This window comes from Trichechus manatus, unplaced genomic scaffold (genome assembly GCF_000243295.1).
Source record: "Trichechus manatus latirostris isolate Lorelei unplaced genomic scaffold, TriManLat1.0 scaffold00016, whole genome shotgun sequence".
In the NCBI taxonomy this organism is placed as follows: Eukaryota; Metazoa; Chordata; class Mammalia; order Sirenia; family Trichechidae; genus Trichechus; species Trichechus manatus.
In genome coordinates, this window is record NW_004443952.1 from 23,223,347 (window position 1) to 23,246,815 (window position 23,469).

Genomic DNA, 23,469 nt, shown 5'->3' on the forward strand with positions numbered 1-23,469 from the left:
CCCTTTACATCCTTAAAAATTGTCAAGAACCCCAGAGAGCTTTTGTTTGTGTGGAATATATCTATCAATACTTACCACATTGAAGTTAACAGAGAAAAATTTAAAGTATTTATAAATTTATTTAAGATAAACCTATTACATGTTAATTGTGTTTTATTTAAAATAACTATATTCTCAAAAAAAGTGAGAAGAGTGTCATTGTTTTACATTTTTGGAAATATCTTTAATGCCTAACTTAATAGAAGACAGGGAGATTCTCATATCTGCTTTTGCAGATATTCAATCTGTTGTGATGTCACATGTCATGTAGCCTCTGGAAAATGCAATTGTATACTCATGAGACAATGAGAAAAGGCAAAAAAAGGCAAAAATCGGCGTTATGTGAAAATGGAGGAATTTTTTTTTCTCTTTTGAGACCATCTATTTGTCTGATTTTTTTTACTTAGAAAATATGATCATAGAAATAACAGCTAATATTTACTGATGTGCTCATTACTGTGATGAGTCCAGTTATGGACCATTCCTCTGCAGAGAAGGAGGCTTGGAGAAGACAAAGCTGGATATAGCTGGACTGTGTGACTGGAGGGCCCATGACTTAACCACTTCACCTTCATCCTGTGCTGGGCCAGAGCTTCCCTGGCAAAGCGACCTCCAGGGCTCCACTCCTACCCCTGCAAGCCCTGCCTTCACCATCCTGGAACCTCCTCTGCCCTCCCAGCCTGGTGAGTCACCGAGGCTCAGGGCTTTCTGTGAGGACAAGGGTGCTGGGAGCCAGGCCCAGTCCAGCTCACTTTGGGATGTCACTGAACCTGTACGCATTTCTTCCAAACACCCTCTCTGATGCCTCCTTCCTTCCTTCCTTCCCACCCCACGGCAATTTTGAGCTGCAGGGCCTCAGGCTGCATAGGAGCTGGGAACCCAGAACAGGTGTGGCCTGCATGTCTGCCCAGAGGCCATGGCTACGGGGAGGCTAGCCGAGTGCAGCAGCTAGACACGGCACCCCCACTGGCAGGAGGGAGCAGAGGACACAGGGCAGCAGGGCCTAGATTCCCAGAGGCCCCCTGGAGACCCTCCTCAAGGAAAAGGGCACTCTGCAGCCATTGCAGCCATGCCCGCTGCCTCATTAATGTGTAAAATATAGTCAGATAGTATATTTTTTACTATTGTCATAAATGGGAAATGTCAGATAACGAGATAGTCGATAAGTTAGGAGTAGGTATATATACTCTACATTTGAAACATATTTCTAAACTATTCTGTTTCATTAATATCTTTTTCTATTCCTGGGCTTTTTCCATATTGTTTTAATTACTAATGTTTTGTCATATATTTTAATTTTTAGTTAAGACTGGTCTCCTTTCAATACTTTAGTTTTTCAAAGTTTTTCAGCAGCCTTTGTATATTTACATTGTTCTTTCAGAAGAATTCTAGAATCATTTTGTCAAATTCCGAAAAAAAACAAAAATTCAGAATTTCATGATCACATTTAAATTGACTGATTAATTTGGGAGAGAATTTGTATTTTTAAAATGTTGAGCCTTTCACCTGAAAACCAGATGTTTTTCTATTTATTCAAATTTGTTTTGATGTATCTAAGTTTTAAAATTTTCTAGGTACATTCTTATTTCTAGGCATTTTATGTTTGGGGTTATTGCCCATGAGATTTTACTCATCAAGTGCATTTTCCAATTGGTTACTATCAGCATAAAAAAAACTGTTGTTGTATGAATATTAATTTTGTAATCTCCATGTCTTTTAAATTCAGAATTTATTATAAATATAATAACTTAAAAATCCAATAAAGTAAGATATATATTTTTTAGTTAAGACCCTGTGCAATTGTTAGTCTAAGATTTATAACATTCTTTTTTGATGGCTATCCTTCATAGGATATGTGCAACAGATGACAATAATTATCACAGTGGTACCTGAAGGTGAACTTCTAATGACTTGTCACATATGGCCTTTAAGCAGGTGGCATTGATATTGATATCATCTTCTCCTGACGTATCATAGAGAACAACGAGTGGAATATCAGCTTTGTCGAGGATTTCCACTGCAAAGATCTTTCCACAAGTTAAAGTTTCAACCACCTTCACTAAATCAGGATCATCACTTAGAACTTCCAACCCTGAAAAATATTGAGTATTTTAATTTCTACTTAATTAGAGAAATCATTTTAAGATGGATAGACTGATCTGTTTTAACCATTTATTATACAATTATTCCACTACAAAATTCTTCAATTTGAAATGGAAGCCTTGTTTTATAATCTTCCTTATGTTATCTACACTTCCCCAAACCAAACCTACTGCTATTGATTCTGACTCATAGTGACCCTATGGGACAGAGTAGAACCGTCCCATAGGGTTTCCAAGGCTGTAAATCTTTCCAGAAGCAGATTGCCACATCTTTTTCCTGCAGAGCGGCTGGTGGGTTCAAACCACAGACCTTTCGGTTAGCAGGTGAGCACTTTAACCACTGCACCACCAGGGCTCCTTTATCTACCCTTATGTTTAAAAAAAAAGAAAAAAGCCTTTTTGAATGATTGCACGAAAGCAGGTAATCCTAAAGAAGAGGAAAAGTTGATGATCAATCAGAAATTCTACCCTAGGAAAATTTTATATATACACATACATATTTAAAACAAAAGACTAACACAAATAAAAAGCTATCAATCAATTATTATATCTGCCCGTCACATATTTTTCTTTTTCTTCCTAAATTCCTATCCTTAACTTTTTTCATTTTCTAATTAAATATCTACAGTTGTGTTTTTCTTATAAAATGAACACACATTGATTGGAAATTGAGATAAACACTTTTTTCTTGCTTTCCTTTTTTAAAAGTACACAATGATGACCTTAAGGACACCAACGAACCTTCCGATTTATCAAAGAAAGATTAAATGTTTAACACAATACAAGTATTAAGTGAATTTTATTATAGCTCAAGTACTATTTGAAATTCTTTGAAAAGTACAATTCTATGTATCATACATATGACAACTTTGTTAATATATTAAGCTGATTAAAACTAGCTAATCATTTCCCCAATGGTACTAAAATGCCTATTTCTATATTTTTCCCCTTTAAATCCACAAGCTAAAATTTACACTCTTTGTAAGCTACCCTTCTCTTGTTCTGTATTCCAGACATGCAACTTTATAGCTTTTCTCAAACCTTTCATTTCAGCCTCCTAAATCTTGTTTTATGCTCTTACTATGTTCTTTTTCAAAACCAACTCCTATGAGTTTTTAAAAGGCTTATAAAATTACTTGAGATTTATCTTACAGATAGAGTCAAACTCAGCTCCTCCAACCGAAGGACTCATCTGTTCTGGGAAGGAGGTATTCCTTCACAGGGCTAATTTTCATGAAAGAATGATGATAATTTGCTGAGTTTAGCTCAAGCTCTTCTAGTATGATGCATATTCCAATGCCTTTTCTCATCATTAACAAGACCATTGTGTCCTGTTATCCCTACAATGTCATTCTCACACACATGCATTCCTCTATTCTTCCTTAAGGAAGAAAAAAAGAACAGCTACACATCAACTGTGGCAGAAACTACACATGACCTCAACTTGAGCTTGGGTGCACCAGATATGTTACTTGTAAGCATCACCTACAGAGTCCATTTCAGTAGAAAAGAAGCTGAGAACCACCTCACAACACAATCAAACAAATGATTCAAACTAGTCAAATGCCATGATACAGGGCCTCTATCAGTTAGAACAAAGAAAAACTTTTAGATGGCTGATAGGACAACATTTTCATAATTATCACATTTTATAAAGACCATATTAAAACATGAATTTATTTATACCATTCAAGAAATAATATTAAAATACCTCAAGATACCTAGTCCATGTTAGTATTTAACTATCCAAAAGTACAATGCTAATAACTTACCAAGACTAAGAGAGCTTTAGAAAGAAATTCCTCTTACCTGCTAGCTTGCACTTTGTAGCTTGGAATGGGAGTGAACAGAACTTAGGATTCAATTTGTATGCTTTGCTCTTTTCAACATTTTCACTAAAACCATAGTCAACATAGCATACCTAATGATAAAAAAAAGAATGTTTACATTCAAATAAGTTTTTTTTATCTTCACTTCTTTATAAAAAAAATTTGATACATTTAAATAGTTCCACCGTATTCCATAATCAGCATTTTAAAGTGGGACCACTGCTTTTTTTCCAAGTGCAGGGCACCACAGCTCCCTGGAAAATGCCAGGAGAGATGATCCCTACTTATCCCAGAAAAGAAAGACTACGTCTGGGTCAAAGGAAACCAGGACCCTTGATTTGTGGGGCCCACTCCTCTACTGTGCCCCTATGCTCATGGGAAGAACAAGGGTAAGATTGTGCTCAGTTGTGATGCCTTGTCAATGCCAGTTTCTCACCAGCACACCTGTCTGGTTCTGCCAGCCCTGACTGCCCACCTTCATTAACATCATGCCTGCATCACCTTACTCTTTCTTGGTTTCACACTTCCACCCATTCCTTGGGCAGCAGTACTTGTTTCTAGAGGAGGCATTACTCTCGTGGTATTTACCAGATTCTAAAGCCCCCAAAGCAGCATTTGTGATGGCCTGCTCTTAGCTATTATGCTTCAGGAGGCCGAGATACTTTCTCTTGATGACAATACTGATGTCATGATTGAACAACATGGAACTCTTCACTGTAGAAATAGGTGCTTCTATTGGGGGGCAGGGGTGTGAAGCTAGGTTAGGCCTTCATCCAGCTCAGGAAAAGGCACCAATCTGCTGGACAGAGTTCTGTGTTTGCAGAAACCTGTATGACTCCTCCTCTCCATGAGCGCAGATCAGTGAATCTGGATATTACTTTTAGAGTTATTTGTAAAACCTTCATTTGAAACGAGCTCATAAACACAAAGCCCCCCTCCCCTCTCCTTTTTTTGAGAAAAATTAAATCTAAAAGCATTAAACTATGGGTTTAAAATGATAACTACGAATCTGAGGGAAAATGTTGAAAGTCTAATATACTTCTCTAATTAAAATAATGATTGTTATTGAAAAAAATAAAACAACAACAAAAACCAGTGGGTTCCTGACTTATAGGGCAATGGCATAACTAACAGATATCAAGTTAACAGAGGCAGGTCCTTTTTACTTTCTGCATGAAAATAAAGTCTGCAGGCCAGCTTCTTAGTACCAAGGGTCTGGTACTACATATACAAAACAAAAATTCTACCCAACAGAAAATCAAAGGATACAAGAAGAGACAGAGACCAACTGCCTTTGTGAATACAGTATTAGTCTAGAAAGAAGGCACATTTGATAAGAGGGTCTGTGAGGCCTGTACATCCATATTAGAAAAGACCATTTCCTACAGTCCACATCTTGACTCAGTGCTCCCATAGAGCCTGATTCTTGATGGGGTGCTCACGCCAGGCAGCCAGCCATTTAAGCACACAAGCCCATTTCTCTATCCCAAACTGACACCTGTTCTTTTCACAGGCCTCAGCATTTAGGTGGCTTTTGTTTCCTTTAATAGCTATCACCACTACAACATGGATTCTACTCTTCCCAAACACAAAATGGAGATACATGGTCTGATAAAGGACACAATATGTGCAATCATGACCCCTAAGAAATTCAGAATATATTCTTAGCATAACAAAGACTAAAGAATAACTGCTCCAAAATCCCCAAAGGGTTTCTGTAATGTTTGTAGCTTTTTTTTCCCTTCCTTTTCTTTCCTTCTTCTTTTTAATCACTACATCACGCATTTGCCAGGCACCTAAAACACTTGCACATGGATTTCCCACACACCGCCCTGTGTCCTTCACTCTTTGAGGACTCAGTACAGCTTCTCTCACGAATGCCCTGGGATAAGCATAAGCTGACTCACAATCCTGGCGTCTGGCCCAACTCCATTCTTCGTTCTCTGGCGCCATCAAGTGGCCGTAGGTCTCATAGTACCATCCGAGTAATACCCAGCTGACATTCCTGGGATACAGGTCTGGTTCAAGCCAACAGACAGCAACCTCAGGGGGTGAATGACATGTTTGTGAGGGATCCTTTTCCTGTTTCTCATACTCACCGAGGATCTGACAAGTAGAAAGCAAGGAGGAAATCTTCCACTTATGCCAGGCACAGCACAATTCAAGAGAAACTAGACCATTGCTAAGAGGCTGGGGTTTCTCCAAATAAAGGGAGAAATCTGTCAGCTTCATGGGTTATTTCGAGATCAAGGCCAGAAGAACTGCTACAGCTACTGTTGTCTTACGAGCTTACTACCGTACAAGATACCGAGCTACCTTTTTAATTTCTAATAACCACCCCACAACTCTCAGAAGCTGTCTGCTCCCTCCTACGTGAGACATTTTCTTCTTCTGGCTTCCATGACATCACCCACTTGGCTTTCTTTCTTCTTTGGCCACTTTTGTAAGTCTTCTTTGCTCCTCTTATGCCCACCACATAAATGCTGAAGTGTTCAGGGCTTGATCCTGGGCCCTCTTCTTTATCTGTATTTTTTCCCTAGATGAACTTATCTAGTCCAAGATTTCAAATAGCACCTATATGCTGAAGCCTCCCAGCCTTATGTATCTCCAGTACCGACTTCTCCCTGAGCGCCGAACTCATCCACGTGGAATCTAACAGATACTCTCAAATCTAACAGGTCCTACTAAATTTGTGATTCTCTCCTATATCTGTTCTTCTCCTCAACTTCCTAATTTCAACACCCAGTTGTTCAAGCCCAAATCCAACAGTCATTTTGAGTCTTCTTTTGCTTACCCCCCGTGTCCAATGTATATCCTGAATCCGCCCCATTATCTCCAAATATATCCTGAATCTGCTCCCATCAGCTCCATCTCCACCACTGTCACCCTAATTTAGGTTACAGGTAGCTGACTATTGCAATAGCCAATTAACTGTTCTTACTTTCCTTCTTAGCCATACTACCGTCCATTCTCCACACAGCTACCAGACTGACTGTTTAAAACATATAAAGGAGATGACATTGCCCTGCCTACTCCTTCCTTCAAGGTATTTTCTATCACAACACTCTGGTTATTTCCTTTTTCGTACTTAAGTTGTCTATTTATTGGTCACTAATTTATTATTTGTCTCTTCTCAGTAGAATTCAAGCATCTTGAGAACAAGAACTTGTCTGTCTTGTCCTCTGCCCTAAAATAGTGAAAAATGAAGATAGAGACCATTTCCACCAACCCAAAAAGTTCCCTCTTGCCCCTCTGTAATTAACCCCCCTCCAGCTCCTGTCCCAGACAACCACTCATCTGATTTCTATTACTACAGATGAATTTTTGCCTGTTCTTAAATGTCAGCTTCTTTCACTCAGCATAGTCTGTGAGATTTGTCCATGTGATTACATAGATCTGTAGTTCATTCCCTTTTTTTTTCCTGAATAGTATTCCATTACATGGGGAAACCATAATTTATTTATATTTTTACCTGTTGGTGAACATCTGGGTTGTTTCCAGTTTGAGCTATTAATAATAAGGCTGCTACAAATATATGTGTACAAGTCTTTTTGTGGACAGTCTTCATTTCTCCTGGGTAACTACTTAGGGGTCATATGGCAAGAGTTTAAATACATAAACTGCCAAACTTTATAAGTTGTTGATTTTTAAAGTCATGTCAAATTGCTTAAAAGTTATATCTCTGTACATTAGGTCAAGGAATTTCTGAAACTCCTTTGTGAATGGCTAAGGGCAGCTGGGTGGCTAGTGTGGGCTCACTTCTTTGTGGGGGGGCGGGGGTGTCAAGGTCTCTCCTACAGAAAAAACTGGGTAAGAAACAGCAGCACTGTATCCTTTTTAGACTTCCCCAAATTGTGCTTGAAGGCAAGGGTTTCAGTGGATGGTAACAGGTAAGTTTGGCCTGGGCTCAAGGATTAGTTATTTTGGCTACGGGCTTACACAGGCACACAGAATAGAATAAGGTTTTGTCTTACAGAAACAGAAGTGGATTTCCCTGCTGGCAAAATCTAGAGAAAACCCCGAGACATGTTTCCCCTTACAGACTGAGAGTCTTCTGTATAAGTGAGAAGGGACTAAAACTGGGCAATGAGGGACACGCTCCTCCTATACAGTGTCTTTTCCATCAAGAGGGATGGAAATGAGCCAAACTCTTGCAGCACGTTTTCCTTTGGAGAAGGGCAGACATCTTCATCAAGACACCTTCCCCTGAAAAATTCTCCATGTAGCAGCCTCTCTGCATGAAGGAGTAAACAGGGAAGATTCAGGAGGCAGGCTCATGATTCAAAAATGAAAATTCCAAATAAACACACAGCTTTCACCAAGAAAGGAAGAAGTGACACATTAAAAAGAATAGACAGAGCTAATGTGAACCTCCTCTGTGTGTTATCTGGGAAGCTCCAAAGCGCTAAGGCACCAATGATCTCAGGGAGACTGTGCCTTGTGGGCAAGAGATTCAGGTTCTCATTAGCTGCACTGAGAGAAAGAAGAGGCAAAAGCGCAGAGGCTGACCCCCAGGGATGTGGTCAAGTATGGAAGTCTTAGAGCCCGCTGATGGGATAGAAGGGTGAAAAAGCCCTCTGACATTTCGAGGAGGACTCAGAGTGCAACACTCAGCAGCAGCTCTTGGAGAGAGACCCAAGTCCTATTCAGGTTTCTCCTCAGCTGGCTGCAGGAGAGAAAAGAATGTCTTCTCCTCTGATATGTATTGCTTCCCTCACTCCATAGTACGAACCTTGATGAGAAGCCCACAGAGCTCTGAGCAATATTTACTATTTATCCCTCAGGAATGAGAAGAAATGCCTTACCCTGATTAGATCATGGGTTAAGGAGACTCCCACGGAGAGAAAAAAAAAATTTTTTTTTCTAAAACTCTGAGATAATATGACCATCAATGACTTAAAACCTGACAGGGATAATCTTATACAGCTATTATCTTTTCTACTTCCAGAGAAAATTAAATACAGTTTAAAAAGATACAATATTAAAAGCAACATTTACATCTAAAAAATTGTATAGTCTTTGCTTTGCTTATGCTATGACAAGGTAAGCAGTGCTTGCCTTTATTTTGTTGTCATCTGCTGAGATGATCTGTGCCCGTAACCAAGCGTCCTCCTCAGCATTTACTGCCAGCAAATGCCCAACGTGCACAGCCTGGACTGGTGCAACCTTAGGGTTCTTACTGTAGTATTCCTTCATCTCATCTTCCATTAATTCTTGAGCAGCAGAATAATCTTTTCCCACATACCTACATTGGTTAAGGGAAGAGAACACAAATGAAGGAACCCAGAAGGAGGAAAACTATAGGGGTTCATTGATGTTACTCTGTTTTCTCTACTGCCATCTTTGGCTCCAGCCTCAGACTTGCTTGTATCAACAGGGAGAACATGTATTCAGTAAACATTTATATCTTGAAAAATAAAGAGTAATGTGGAGATCATGAAAACACGACCGAGGTCCACCACACCGCACAACAGAGCAAACGTTCGACAGTGACCAGAGAACTAGAGGGCGTAACAGAGCAGTCATCATGACAATCTCCAGGGAGAACTAGGCTGAGAAAGGACTCAAGGAAACAGAAGAGAGGAAGATATGATGGAAAAAGGAGGCATCAACGGAGGCCAGACTGGCAAGGCTCAAACTAAGAATTTTGGCTAAGGCTGCTGAAAATTCTTACAGATTACTGAGAAGAGAATCCAGTAAATAGTTTTGCCCTAAAGCTGGGTCTGAACAAGTCTCACGATTTGAAAAGTAATGAAATTTTACTAGAGAAAAACAAAACTAAAACACACTAAATCAACCATGTGGCAACTCTTCCAACTTACTGTACAAATTAGAACAAATTATAGCAAAATGTTGAGCTCTGATACCCTTAAAAGACATAATTCATATTCTAGCCAAATGCCTCTAAAATTGCAGATGCTTTCCAAGAAGTGTTTTTTTCAGATTTGCCCCATCCCCTTCTATAACTTTCTACTGTTGACAACTGCAGTCACCCTGTCCTGGCTCATGCTATCAAAACATACTATTTCCCTTTCTGCCACAATAAACTGCTGTTTTCTTGCCCTTTAGTCCTCAGAGGCAATTCCATCAAGGGCCTCCTTCCAGGATGTAAAGCTGGGCCAGTCAAGTTGGGGACCCATAACAGGAGCTGCCTCGGCCGTAGGATGAAGGCTCTTTAGCTAGAAGCCTGTGCTATAACAGCACGGGCATCACCTGCACAGGGAGATGGAGGAAGGGAGGCACAACAACATTGTTCTTTGCATGGTTCTGCTTTCTACTCAAGGCTCCAAGTGGTCCTATACAGCTTTAAGAAACTATTTGTTTAAGAGTATTTTCATGCATTCTTGGTAACTACCAGCAGGGCAGAAGATGCCACAGCCAACCTATTCTACTTGTTACTAGAAAAAAACAGCTTTAAAAAGTCCTTCACAAAAGGGAAAGGAGGCCTCTTTGGAGGCAATGGCTATTTTAAAACCAAATATTACACTCACATTATTCACTCCAGAAACAGCCGTAGAGGCTGTCATACGCTATCATTTAAATGTACTGAGCCTCACAAATGTTAAGGCACTTCTTGGAATGCAGCTGTACTCCTGGCTCTGAAGTCTCCTAGGACCTGCAGCTCTGCCCAAGTGTCCATCTCCTGGGACCCAGAGTCCCACAGGCTCGCTACGCATTCCCTCATGAGCGCTGCTGCAGCCATGGGAGCTCAGCTGGCGGAGGCTGGGCGGCAGCCGCTAGTTGGCAGTCTGCCTAGCACAGGCTCGTACCAGGGAGGAGGAAGGTGGTGAGGAGCAGCCTGGGACTGGCAGGCAGCTTCTGCTCTCTGCAGCAACAAGTAGAGAAGGATGGTTATACGGCTTGGGTGGGAGTAGGCAGGAGAATGCTACAGTTGGCATGATAGTAGGGAGTGGCAAGAATGAGGTCATACATTGTCCCCAAACTATCTGAGCAAGGAGGCAAAGAATGTGTAGGCTAATTTAGGAATGCCATTAACCAAAGTTTTACACAGTTAAGTTCTGAGACTAGAGACAACAGATTCCCGTAATGCTTGACATGAGGGTTCTGCCCATGGTTTCAAACTGGTTCTGTCATGTCCAATGAAGTGAAACTGGAACAGACCCAAATTTTCACAATTTGGGTGATTCAGAACGATAACCAGAATGGGAAAAATTATGGGTCTAAGCCCTGGAATGGGAGACTCAGAAGAGACATAATGAGCCCTTTCAGGCACCTAATGCATGAGACTGGATTATTGGCAGGACTGTGGAGAGTGACACACATTCAAAGCAGTGTGGTTGGCAGCCATCTTTGAGCGGGGCATTGCTATCTTTGAGTGAGGCACCACTATTTCCGACTTTGCTCAAAATCCAACTGGCAAGAGATCTGGTTGCTATGCAACTCATACACTGCCCTTGTTTTCTATGAGGGAGATTAAGTTTGTAGCAGGGCTTCGATGCATGATTTTTCCTGTTCCAGTTCACCCACATTTTAAAAATTCAGGTCTGTTCCGGTATTGCTTCCTCAGCCAAGACTGAACCTGGAAGATACAGTTCTACCACAACAACTCTCTGGGTCCTTCATGCTGCAGCCATAGCACAGCTTCCAGAGCCTAGTGTCCGCCTGGGTGAAGATGTAGAAACAGAACAGGGCTCAGCCTGGAGGGGATTTGCCAAGTCTTTGAAAGAAAAGCCACTTGGGGCCAATCTAATGGCAGGCATTGCCCGTCACACACACTGGTTGCCAACCACCCTGCTGAACGTGTAGAGTGCTGACTTGGGATTCAAATTCACATTGGAAAAAGGAACCTAAATATCTGAGGATTCCAGAACTTACTGAGCCCTGGTGGAACAGTGGTTAAGCACTCAGCTGCTAATCAAAAGGTTTGTGGTTTGAATCCACCAGCTGCTCCGTGGGAGAAAGATGTGGTAGTCTGCTTCCGTAAAGATTTAAAAAAAAAAAAACCACTGCCGTCAGGTTGATTCCGACTCATAGCGACCCCATAGGGTCTCCAAGGCTGTAAATTTCTACTGAAGAAGACTGCCACATCTTTCTCCTCGAAGCCACTGGTAGTTTCAAACCATCGACCTTTCGGTTAGCAGTCGATCGCTTTAACCACTGTGCTACCACCAGGGCTCCTTTCCATAAAGATTACAGCCTTGGAAACCCTATGGTGCAGTTCAATAGGTTTTGGGATCTTATTACCCTGGAATAAATTGGAACTGCCACTGAAGTGCTAGAACTGATCCAGATTCCTGTCAGCCCTTGGTAAGAATATCAGAAATCTCATGACCAATCCAGCCTAGTGCTTGGTGTCTGACAATAGCATCAAGGAATACTGGTAATAGATACCGAAGAATCCTGCCAAGGAGGTTGATTTAAGTTTTCTTTATAGTGTCAAATGGTAAAAGTTAGTAACGTGCCCCTCAACATCCTTCCTTTACTTCAATATATTAGTGAACCAAAATGGGACCCCTAACCCTCAGCCACCTAGCTATATCTTCAGGCCATATCACATCACAGAAGAAAAGTTTTACACATTTACTACTCCCATATAAAACAACACCTCTCTCTAAAGCTTCTGCAGGTTCTTCTAGTTCTAGCATCCCAAGATACTATGTTCACTCTGTTGTCCACTCAAATGGAAAAGTGTTAATATTTTTAATCTATCCTTTCACTGAAGGCCTTTGAGTATTTTTTGTGGTCTTTTTTTGGGCCTTCTCATCGCAGCTATGAGTCTCTGGAGGGGTGATAGCCCAAATAATAGGAATATTTTGGTTGAAGGAACCTGGACTCTGTTCTGCTTTAGCCTTTTTTTGTTCTGTTCAGTCACAGCCACACCCTGGGCTGGTACCTCCAGAGTCGCAGCTACACAAGTTCCCATTCTTTTTCCTGAGTTGGCAACCGCAAATGATGGTCTTTAGATGTATTTCATATTTTCTCTAAAAGCCCACATTAAGGGCCTAGAGCTGAACTGTCTTTAGTTAATTCCAGTTATCATTAGCCACTTAAGCAATGAACTCCTCCTCCCAGGCAATGATACTGAAAGGCTCAAGTAACCAGAGTGTCTTTGAGTCCAGGGGCTAATCTGATGTATAGACTAGAAAGGCAGTGTTTCGCTATTCCAACTTTTAGGAAATGCTACACAGTCCAGGTTAAATAATATTACCTAGCGTGTGGGGGACTTGCTCTTCTATGAACCAGGTATTGCTTCTGATATATACCGTTATCATCATGCTTTGACACAGATGTTTCTCAAGTTCAGACCATATCATCATTCCAATTTTCAAAAATGTTAATGAACACTTTTCTCACAAGAATAGTTGCACATTTTGAACACTGAGCAAATATTAAGAATCGATATTACACATTACTATAACTAACTGTATAGAACTGAGGACATATTTTTCTTTCTTCAGCCCCCAGTAACCATGTGAACAACAGTGAAGTGACAAGAGTACACTAGAATCCTAAAGAATTAGAAAATAGAACTTGCCTGATAACCACTTCATTTGTGTTGTTCAGTTCAACCACCAATACAGATGGGGATGCCTCGGTTGGAATGATTAAAGGAGGAACTGTTACATACTCTATAAAGCTATCAGCACTTTCAGCAAGGTTTTCTTCTATCTGCAAATATTCTTGTTCAATCATAGACTTGATATCATAATCACCCTGTGCTTGCACAGTGTCACTGAGGATTTTATCAGTGGGCACTGGCAGTTTAGCATAGAGAATGGCCTTCTGGGGATTTGCAGAAATGTAGTCTACGGTGCATACATCAGAAAGTGAGGCAAGATTTTTTAAGGCATCCTTAGGGAATTTCACTTTGTACATGTCCTCAAATGCTTTCGGAAGTGCACTGGCCCAAAGACCATTTGAGTATTTCTCCAGCAGCTCTGCAACTTTCTCTTTAAAGTCTTCTGGCGTAACTGCTGGACACCCTTTTAATGTTGGCAGTTGTTTTGGAGCAGGTAGCTGGGATGGAGGCACTTTTTCATTGTCCAGTTCACTTCTTGAAAGCTGCGTTCTCTTAGGTGGATAAAGAAGTAAATCTTGACCACCGCTGCATGGTTTTTCCACCTAAAATTTTTAAATAAAGTAGGCAAATGACAGATATTTCAATGGCAACCTGAAAACACATTAATGCATTTCAAATTTGAGAGCAACACTGTTTTCAAATTAATCAAGAGAATGAAAAAGTGTAGATTTTACTATTTTCAATTTTACTATTCTCAATTACTAAGACTTTAATGTGTTGCCTTCACTTGGAAATAACATCATGAGCCACACTTCAGAAATAAGCAGGGTAATAAAATAGTATTAATTTCACTTGTAAGGCATCTAACCTTCAATAACCTTAGGAAATCATGAGTGCTTCTGCCCGGTAAACTGCGCATTTCATTTAATTCTCTCTGCCACGTCCAAAGCAACAGATTACAAAACTGACTACAAAGTAAAAAGGTATCAAAATGGTAAGGAATAAACCAATGAGAAGAAAACAAGGAAATGTTTAGACAACTAGAGTGTCATCTCTTTTTTCTTCCTGCTACTCCCTTAGCTTTCCATAATTTAAGGAAAAAAGCTCCAGAGTTAAGGTACGTATTTTTACAACCACAGCATAAGGTTAGCTGAAAGTGTTGCCTCTTCAATGAACAAGAGCACAAAACACCTGGCATTTGTATATCATCTGATCTGTATTTGCATAGCATTCCTGAGGAGGTATGGTTTGATGGCATCTCTTTATATAAAGAAAAACTGATGTCACCATTTCTCCCAGGTTCTAAGCCCTTCTAGTACTAGATCAGAGGTCAGCCAACTACGGCTCACAAAACAATCAGCTCACCACCTGTTTCTGCACGGCCCAAGAGCTAAGAATGATTTTTTTGTACTTTTAAATGGTTGGGAAAAAAAAATCAATAGGAAAATAATATTTTGTGACATGTGAAAATTACATCAAATTCAGTATCCATAAATAAAGTTTTACTGGAACACAGCCTTGCTCATTCATTTATGTATTGTCTATGGCTGCTTTTGTGCTACAATGGCAGAGTTGAGTTGTTGCTACAGAGACTGTGTGTGGTGGTCTCACTGCTCTTGGCTCACAAAGCCTAACACATTTACTGCCTGGCCATTTACAGAAGAAATTTTCTGATCCTGTACTAGACCACTAGACTGAAAAAATATTCACAGCCTTCTGAAATGTTCCTGTTGTGTCAGATCCTATTTAGCAATTTCTTAATTGCAATACTAATACCTAGGAGGCTATTCCAGACACTAGGGTAATAATACAGGCTAACAAGAAGCCACTTACCCAGAAGAACTGAATACTAAAGTACACTGGGTAGGAGGCTTATTAGTAAAGTACACTAACTTCATTTATTTCACTCTCCATATAATGTTTAGGAAGAGAGAACATAAATATGTATGCATAGGAAAGAAGGTTTTATCTTATTCCCAGGGAAGAGTTTTAACAAGTAAAAAAAAGACATGGTTAATTTGATATAAAAATAGACTAATCTTTTAGTCTAACTATGTATTCTGGATGATACATAGGAGATGAATGGTTGTTAATATATTTATATCTGTATGTAAAAGGTTAAATTTGGTTTTCCTCCTCATATTCTTCTGCCAATGTGTGCTTGAGTACTGAAGAGAACCGGGGAAAAATTCCATGCTTGAAAAACCCAAAGCATCAATGAAAGCAGATGTATGTAATCGAGTCTGTGTGTGGCAGCTGTAGGCATTCCTTATCATTAGTGACATATTGCTGCCAGCACCTTATGACACTCTAAAGGACATATTAAATGATTTTCCCAAATTACTTCCCTAATTTTAAGCCACAAGGACACAAATATTTGTAATGCATCTCATTCTGCTCTCGATGATTAATTCACTTCTCTAGAGACCTGTGTTTTAAAATCTGGAACCATAAAATGCCAATCCTCACTGTGCTTTAAGACACTTTGATAAGATTCAAAATACGGATTGGGTGTTCAGAAAAGGTTTTAGAAACATATTTTGGGAGTAAATGGAAAAAGAAAATAGAATTCTATGTGATGATTCACTTGTCATATAGACTCCACATTAATGAAATTTTAGATTAGATATGGCAGTCCTCCATACCCAAAGCCTGACAAGCCTGCAGGGCCCATCTTAAAACTCTTCTTCAGGATAAACAAACTATGGTACATACATACAATACACAACGATAAAGAACAATGACGAATCTGCAAAGCATCTCACAACATGGATGAATCTGGACGGCATTATGCTGACTGAAATAAGTCAATCACAAAAGGTCAAATATTGTATGAGACCACTACTATAAAAACTCATGAAAAAGTTTACAAACAAAAAGAAATAATCTTTGATGGTTATGAGGGAGGGGAGGGGAGGGGTGGGGAGGGAAAAACACTAGACAATAGGTAAGTGGTAACTATGGTGAAGGGTAAGACAGTACACAATACTGGAGAAGCCAGCAAAACTTGTTCAGGGTAAGGTCATGGAAGCTCCATGGACAAATCCAAACTCCCTTAGGGACTGAACTGCTGGGCTGAGGGCTGTGGGGACCATGGTCTCAGGGAACATCCAGCTCAATTGGCATAACATAGTTTAAAAAGAAAATGTTCCACATTCTACTTTGGTGAGTAGCATCTGGGGTCTTAAAAGCCTGTAAGTGGCCATCTAAGATACTCCACTGGTCTCACCCCCTCAGGAGCAAGTGAAAATTAAGTAAACTAAAGACACAAGGGAAAGATCAGTCCAAGGGACTAATAGACCACGACTACCATAGCCTCCACCAGACTGAGTCCAGTACAACTAGATGGTGCCCGGCTACCACCACTGAATGCTCTGACAGGGATCACAATAGAGGGTCGCGGACAGATCTTGAGAAAAATGTAGAACAAAATTCTAACTCAGAAAAAAAAAAAAAAACCCAGACTTACCAGCCTCACAGAGATCAGAGAAACCCCTAGAGTATGGCCCCTGGATACCCTTTTAGCCCAGCAATGAAGTCACTCCAGAGGTTCACCTTTTAGCCAAAGATTAGACAGGCCCATAGACAAAATGAGACTCAAGGGGCACGCTAGCCCAGGGGCAAGGACTAGAAGGCAGGAGGGGGCAGGAAAGCTGGTAATAGGGATCCCAAGGTCAAGAAGGGAGTGTACTGACATGTCATGGGGTTGTTAACCAATGCCATAAAACAATGTATGTACTAACTGTTTAATGAGAAGCTAGTTTGTTCTGTAAACCTTCATCTAAAGTTCAATTAAAAAAAAAAAAAAAACCTTCAGTTTTCACCTACCAACCTCTTCTCAACCTTTATGACCTTTATGACACCTTCCCTGAAGCAGATTGTAGAGGCTAATTTCAGGAGAGGATATTCAGTCTTTTTTTTGTTTCTTCCTCTTTTATTTATTTTTATTTTGTTGTTGTTGAGAATATACACAGCTGAATATACACCAATTCAAGGGTTTCTACATGTACAATTCAGATATACTGATTACATTATTCCAATTGTGCAACTATTCTCGCCCTCCTTTTCTGAGTTGTTCCTTTCCCATTAACATAAACTCACTGCCCTTTAAGGTTCTTATCTAATTTTTTAAGTTGCTGTTGTCACTTTCATTCCATATAGATAGTTCTTAAAAGAATGTAATTTTCAAGGCAGATACTTTCTACTAGGTTAGTTAAACTATTGGTTGGTTTAAGTTTTAAAGATTATCTCAGGGCAATAGTTTCAGGGGTTCATCCAGCCTCCATGACTCCAGAAAGTCTGGAGGCCATGAGAACTTGAAATTCTGTTTGCATTTTCTCCCTTTAGATCAGGATTATTCTATAGTATCTTTGATCAGAACGTTCAGTAATGGGCACCATCCAGTTCTTCTGGTCTCATGGCAAAGGAGGCAGGTGTTCCTGGAGGCAATCAGCCAAACATTCCATATCGTCCTCCTATTCCTGACTCTCCTTCTTCTTCTGTTGCTCCAGGGTGAAAAAACACCAACTGTCATGCTTTGGATAGCCGCTGACAAGCTTTTAAGACCCCAGGCACTATGCAGCAAACTATGCGGTAGAATAGAAGCACTAAAGATGTTATTAGGCCAATTAACTGGGATGTCCCATGAAAGCATGACCCTAAACCTCCAAAGTGAGGAACCAAATCCCATGAGGTTTTTGGTTGTACATAAGCAGTCTCAGCAGCTGTTATTTTTTTTTGTCATTGTTGTAAATATATCACACAACTTTTGCCAATTCAACTTTTTACAGGTGTACAACTTATTGATATCAATTACAATAATTGGCTGTGCAACCCTACCCATAATCAGTGTGATTTTTCCATCACTATTAACCCCCACTGTGATAGTTACAGCTGTGTGTCAACTTGGCTGGGCCATGATTCTCAGTGGTTTGGCAGTTATGTAACGACGTAGTCATCCTCCATGATGTGATCTGATATGACCAGCCAATCAATTGTAAGGGGAGTTTCCTCAGGGTGTGGCCTGCATCCAATATATATATGGACATTCTGGCAAAGCTTGCTTGCTTGCTCTGGTTCTTGCATCTGGCTCGTCATCATCTGACCTCCAGTTCTTGGGACTTGAGCCAGCAGCCTGCTATCTTACCTGCCAATCTTGGATTTGTCAGTCTCCGAAGTCCAAAGCCAGTGGCCTGCTGTCTGACCTGCTGAACTTGGATTTGTCAGCCCCTGCAGCTATGTGAGTTGGGAGAAGCCTTCAGCTGGATGCCTGACCTGCAGACTTGGGACTTGCCAGCTTCTACAACCACATGAGCCATTTTCTTGAGATAACTCTCTCTCTATATATATATATATGTATACATATATATGCTTCACTTATTTTGTTTCTCTAGAGAACCAGCTTAAGACATCCCCTTTCCCCTCTCCCTCTTGCCCCTGGTAACCACTAATAAAACTTTTCTTGTCTTTTTATATAAGTGAGGTCATACAATATTTGCCCTTTGGGATTGACTTATTTCTCTCAGCATAATGTTTTCCAGCTCCATCCATATTGTAACATGTATCAAGACTTCGCTTCCTCTACTGGCTGAGTAGTATTCCATTTTGTTTACCCATTCATCTGTTGATAGGCATTTAGGTTGTTTCCACTTTTTGGCTATTGTGAATAGTGCTGCAATGAATGCTGGTGTACAAGTCTCTGTTTGAGTCTCTGCTTTCAAGTCTTTTGGGTATATACCTAGGAATGGGATTGCTGGGCCATGCAGTAGTTTTATTTTTAGTTTTTTGAGGAACTGCCACATTGCTTTCCACAACGGCTGCACCATTTTGCATTCCCACCAGTAATGGATAAGGGTTCCAATTTCCCTACATCCTCGCCAACATTTGTAATTTTCTGTTTTTTAGGTCTTAGCCATTCTAGTAAGAGTGAAATGGTATCTCATTGGGGTTTTGATTTGCATTCGATATTGTATTAGACATTCTAGCCAGAGCAATAAGACAAGAAAAAGAAATAAAAGGTATCCAGATTGTGTAAGAATAAGTAAAATTATCTCAATTCACAGATGATAAAACCAAAAAACCCATTGTCATGGAGTCGATTCCGACTCATAGCGACCCTATAGGACAGAGTAGAACTGCCACATAGGGTTTCAAGGGGTGCCTGGTGGATTTGAACTGCCAGCCTTTTGGTTAACAGCCACAGCTCTTAACCATTACGTCACCAGGGTTTCCTCACAGATGAAATGATCCTATATATAGAAAACTCCAAAGAGCCCACAAGAAAACTTCCATAGCTAATAGAGTAATTTAGCAAAAAGTTGCATGGTACAAGGTCAACCAACAAAAATCAATTGTATTCCTTGACACCAGCAATGAGAAATCTGAAACAGAAATTAGGGAAACAATTCCATTTATAATATCATCTAAAAGAATAAAATACCTAGGAATAAATCTAACCAGAGATGTGAAGGACTTATACAATGAAAATTATAAAACACCGCTGAAAGACATTAAAGAAGATTTAAATAAATGGAAGATGTTCCGTATTCCTGGAATTAAATATTAAAGACTTAATATTGTTAAGATGTCAATACTACCCAAAGTGATCTATAGATTCAACGCAATCCTCATCAAAATTCCAACAGCCTTCTTTACAGAAATAGAAAAAACAATCCTCAACTTTATGTGGAATGACAAGAAGCCTCGAATAGCTAAAGCAATGTTGAGAGAGAAGAACAAAGTAGGAGGACTCACACTTCTTGGTTTTAAAACATATACAGCCACAGTAATCAAAATAACCTGGCACTGGTATAAGGATAGACACACAGACCAATGGAAAAGAATTGACAGTTCAGAAATAAAGCCACACATCTATGGTCAACTGATTTTTGACAAGGGTGCTAAGTCCATTCAGTGGGGAAAGAAGACTCTCTTCGATAAATGGTGTTGGGAAAACTGGATTTCCACACGCAGAAAAATAAAACAAGATCCATGCCTCACATCAACACAAAAACAATTCAAAATAGATTTAGAACCTAAATGTGTGATCTAAAACCATAAAATACTTAGAAGAAAATGCAGGGGCAACACTGTCAGGTCTAGCTTTTAACAATGGATTATCTAATAACAAAAGCACAAACAGCAAAAGACAAAATAAACAAATGGGACCTCCTAAAAATTAAAAACTTTTGTTCATCAAAAGACTTTACTAAAAAAGTGAAAAGACAAGCTACTGACTGGGCGAATATCTTCAAAAACAGTATGTCTGATAAGGATCTAATAACCAAAAAATATATAAAATGTCGACAACATAACAGACAAATAATTCAATCATAAAATGGGCAAAAGACTTGAATAGATATTTCATCAAAGAGGACATTCAAGTGGCCACCAAACACATGAAAAGATATTCAGTGTTAATTATCTAAAATAACTCTCACAAGCTCCATTCCCCACCTGTCCACAGGGCTTCTTCTAACCCGAATGAGGATAAGAGGGGCTCTTCAGCTTTATAATCCTTTTCTTTCCAATCAAGGAAGTAGAACTATGGCATACCTCAATGTTGATTTAGTGTCCCCCACTCCCAGTCCCAAAGCTTACATTCCCATCTGTGCCTGAGATGCAATCAGGGTCAATTACTTAACAATGTGCTTAACTTTGACAAACCTCTAAACATGACCAGCACAGTAAGTTCCAAACAGGAGTTCAGTATGGATTACACCTCAACATAAAGAAAACATAAATCCTCACAACTGGAACAATAAGCAACATCATGATACGCAGAGAAAAGACTGAAGTTGTCAAGGATTTCATTTTACTTGGATCCACAATCAATGCCCATGGGAGCAGCAGTCAAGAAATCAAACAGTGTATTGCGTTAGGCAAACATGCTGCCAAAGATCCCCGTTTTGAAGTGCTAAAAAGCAAAGACAGGTGCACCTGACCCAAGCCACGGTATTTTTGATAGCCTCATATGCATGCGAAAGCTGGACAATTAATAAGGAAGACTGAAGACGAATTGATGCCTTTGAATTATGGTGTTGGTGAAGAATACTGAATATACTGTGCCCTACCAGAAGAACAAACAAATCTGTCTTGGAAGAAGTACAGCCAGAATGCTCCTTAGAAGAGAGGATGGCGAGACTTCATCTCACATACTTTGGACATGTTATCAGGAGGGACCAGTCCCTGGAGAAGGACATCATGCTGGGTAAAGTAGACAGTGAAGAAGAGGAAGACCCTCAATGAGATGGACTGACACAGTGGCTGCAACAATGGGCTCAAGCATAACCACTATGAGGATGGCAGAGGACCAGGCAATGTTTTCCTCTGTTATACATGAGGTTGCTATGAGTTGGAACCAACTCAACAGCACCTAACAACAACATAGTTAAGGCCTGGTGTGCCTCCTGCTGCCTTGCAGCTGCCTCCCCGTGCTTCAGTGCCAGGTCTTAGAGGTTACTGGCAATAATTCTTCTCAGCTGAATGTATCTAGGCCTGTCTGGCTCAAAAACATGTTTTTGTTGTCTGAGAGATCTAAAAGATTAAGAACGACAGAGTCAAAGTGTTCTTCTGTCTGTATCAAAATGTCATCCAACATCCTAGTGAAGTGGCTAGTAGCATATAGCTGATTAGAACCTTCATGGAGGGAGAATTTCAGAGCTGCTGTTTGGTCCCTGAAATTGATGCTGCCCATTCTGATCTTCAAATGGAAATCCCTGCAAGTGGCTATCTCTGGGTGGTAGGACTATGAGTGATTTTTAGTTTTTTACAACTTTATTTTTCAATATTTTTTATATAAAATGTTTTATTTGATTAGGGAGAAAAGCACTTTCAAAAGAAGAAGAAATACAACACTACACTTGGATTTCTTCTCCAATTACATGACAAGCCACTACCAAGTTTCTTCTTATCCTAAATTTCATGCATTGTGTTTGAGACTGTCTGGCATTACTTGTAATAGTATCAGCCCTGGGTGTGCTATCAGTGTTTCTGCTTTTCAGCAAGGTGAAAAGCAAGAAGTCAGATAAAAGGGAAAATACCCTGGTATAACTGTTCTAAAGCAGATTATACTGACAGGCTGTTAAAAGCCGGTATTAGGGAACCCAAAGTTGAGAAGGGACAGTGCTGACATGTCATGGGGTTGTTAACCATTGTCATAAAACAATATGTGTACTAACTGTTTAATAAGAAACTATTTGTTCTGTAAACCTTCATCTAAAGTACAATAAAAAAAAAAAAGTTAAAAAAAAAATACAAGCTGTCTTTTAGCCAGCTGCTTATAAAGAGGGAGCAGTCTATACTTTACCTAATAGACTTGGGAGCCAAAATATATATTTAAATTTAAAAAAGAAATAAAATCTTTCTATCAAAACATACATAATCTTCATGCGTATTTAACTCTACAAGGTCACAAGCACCAAGTAGCTACTAATGTTACCACTTAAAACAGTTACATTGTTGATTACAGTCTATGTAAATAAGACATTAAGAAACATTTAAGCAAAAACAATCCTGCAACAATAGTATTAACAAACACTAATGCACAAATGGATACATAGGTAGATAGGTATGCCAAGAAGTGTGGGAAGGTGTAAGGGAACACACCTACCTGCAGATACAGGTTTCGTGGTGGATATTTCTACATACATAACTGTAGATGCTGCTTATATATTAATATAGACAATAGAGCACACAAGGGCCACAGTCAGGACAACTTCTTAGAAATAACCAAACACATTACAGGATGAAGTTCCTAGGCTCAAGGGCAAAGGACCATAGACTTGGGGGACATCTATGCCAATTGGCACAACAGTTTATAAAGACAAAGTTCTGCATCCTACTTTGATGAGTAGCATCTAGGGTCTTAAAAGCTTGCAAGCAGCCATCTCAGATACAACTATTGGTCTCTTACCATCCAGCGCAAAGGAGAGTAAAGAAAACCAAAAACTCAAGGGAGCAATCAGTTCAAAGGACTAATGGACCACATGAACCACAGCCTACACGACCCTGAGACCAG

At 39.8% G+C, this 23,469-nt stretch overlaps 1 protein-coding gene across 4 annotated transcripts in view; it reads right to left on the reverse strand.

The window, feature by feature from the left end:
- TDRD7 (tudor domain containing 7) overlaps positions 1 to 23,469 on the reverse strand; it is a 63,679-nt gene that overhangs the window by 16,897 nt on the left and 23,313 nt on the right. For all 4 annotated transcript variants that reach the window (XM_004372243.2, XM_004372242.1, XM_023727488.1 and 1 more), the window contains 4 exons: positions 13,467 to 14,053; positions 9,029 to 9,215; positions 3,951 to 4,062; positions 1,929 to 2,131 (listed from right to left, as the gene is read on the reverse strand). In XM_004372243.2, coding sequence (XP_004372300.1) covers positions 1,929 to 2,131; positions 3,951 to 4,062; positions 9,029 to 9,215; positions 13,467 to 14,053 — 1,089 coding nt within the window. The remainder of the gene's footprint in view (positions 1 to 1,928; positions 2,132 to 3,950; positions 4,063 to 9,028; positions 9,216 to 13,466; positions 14,054 to 23,469) is intronic.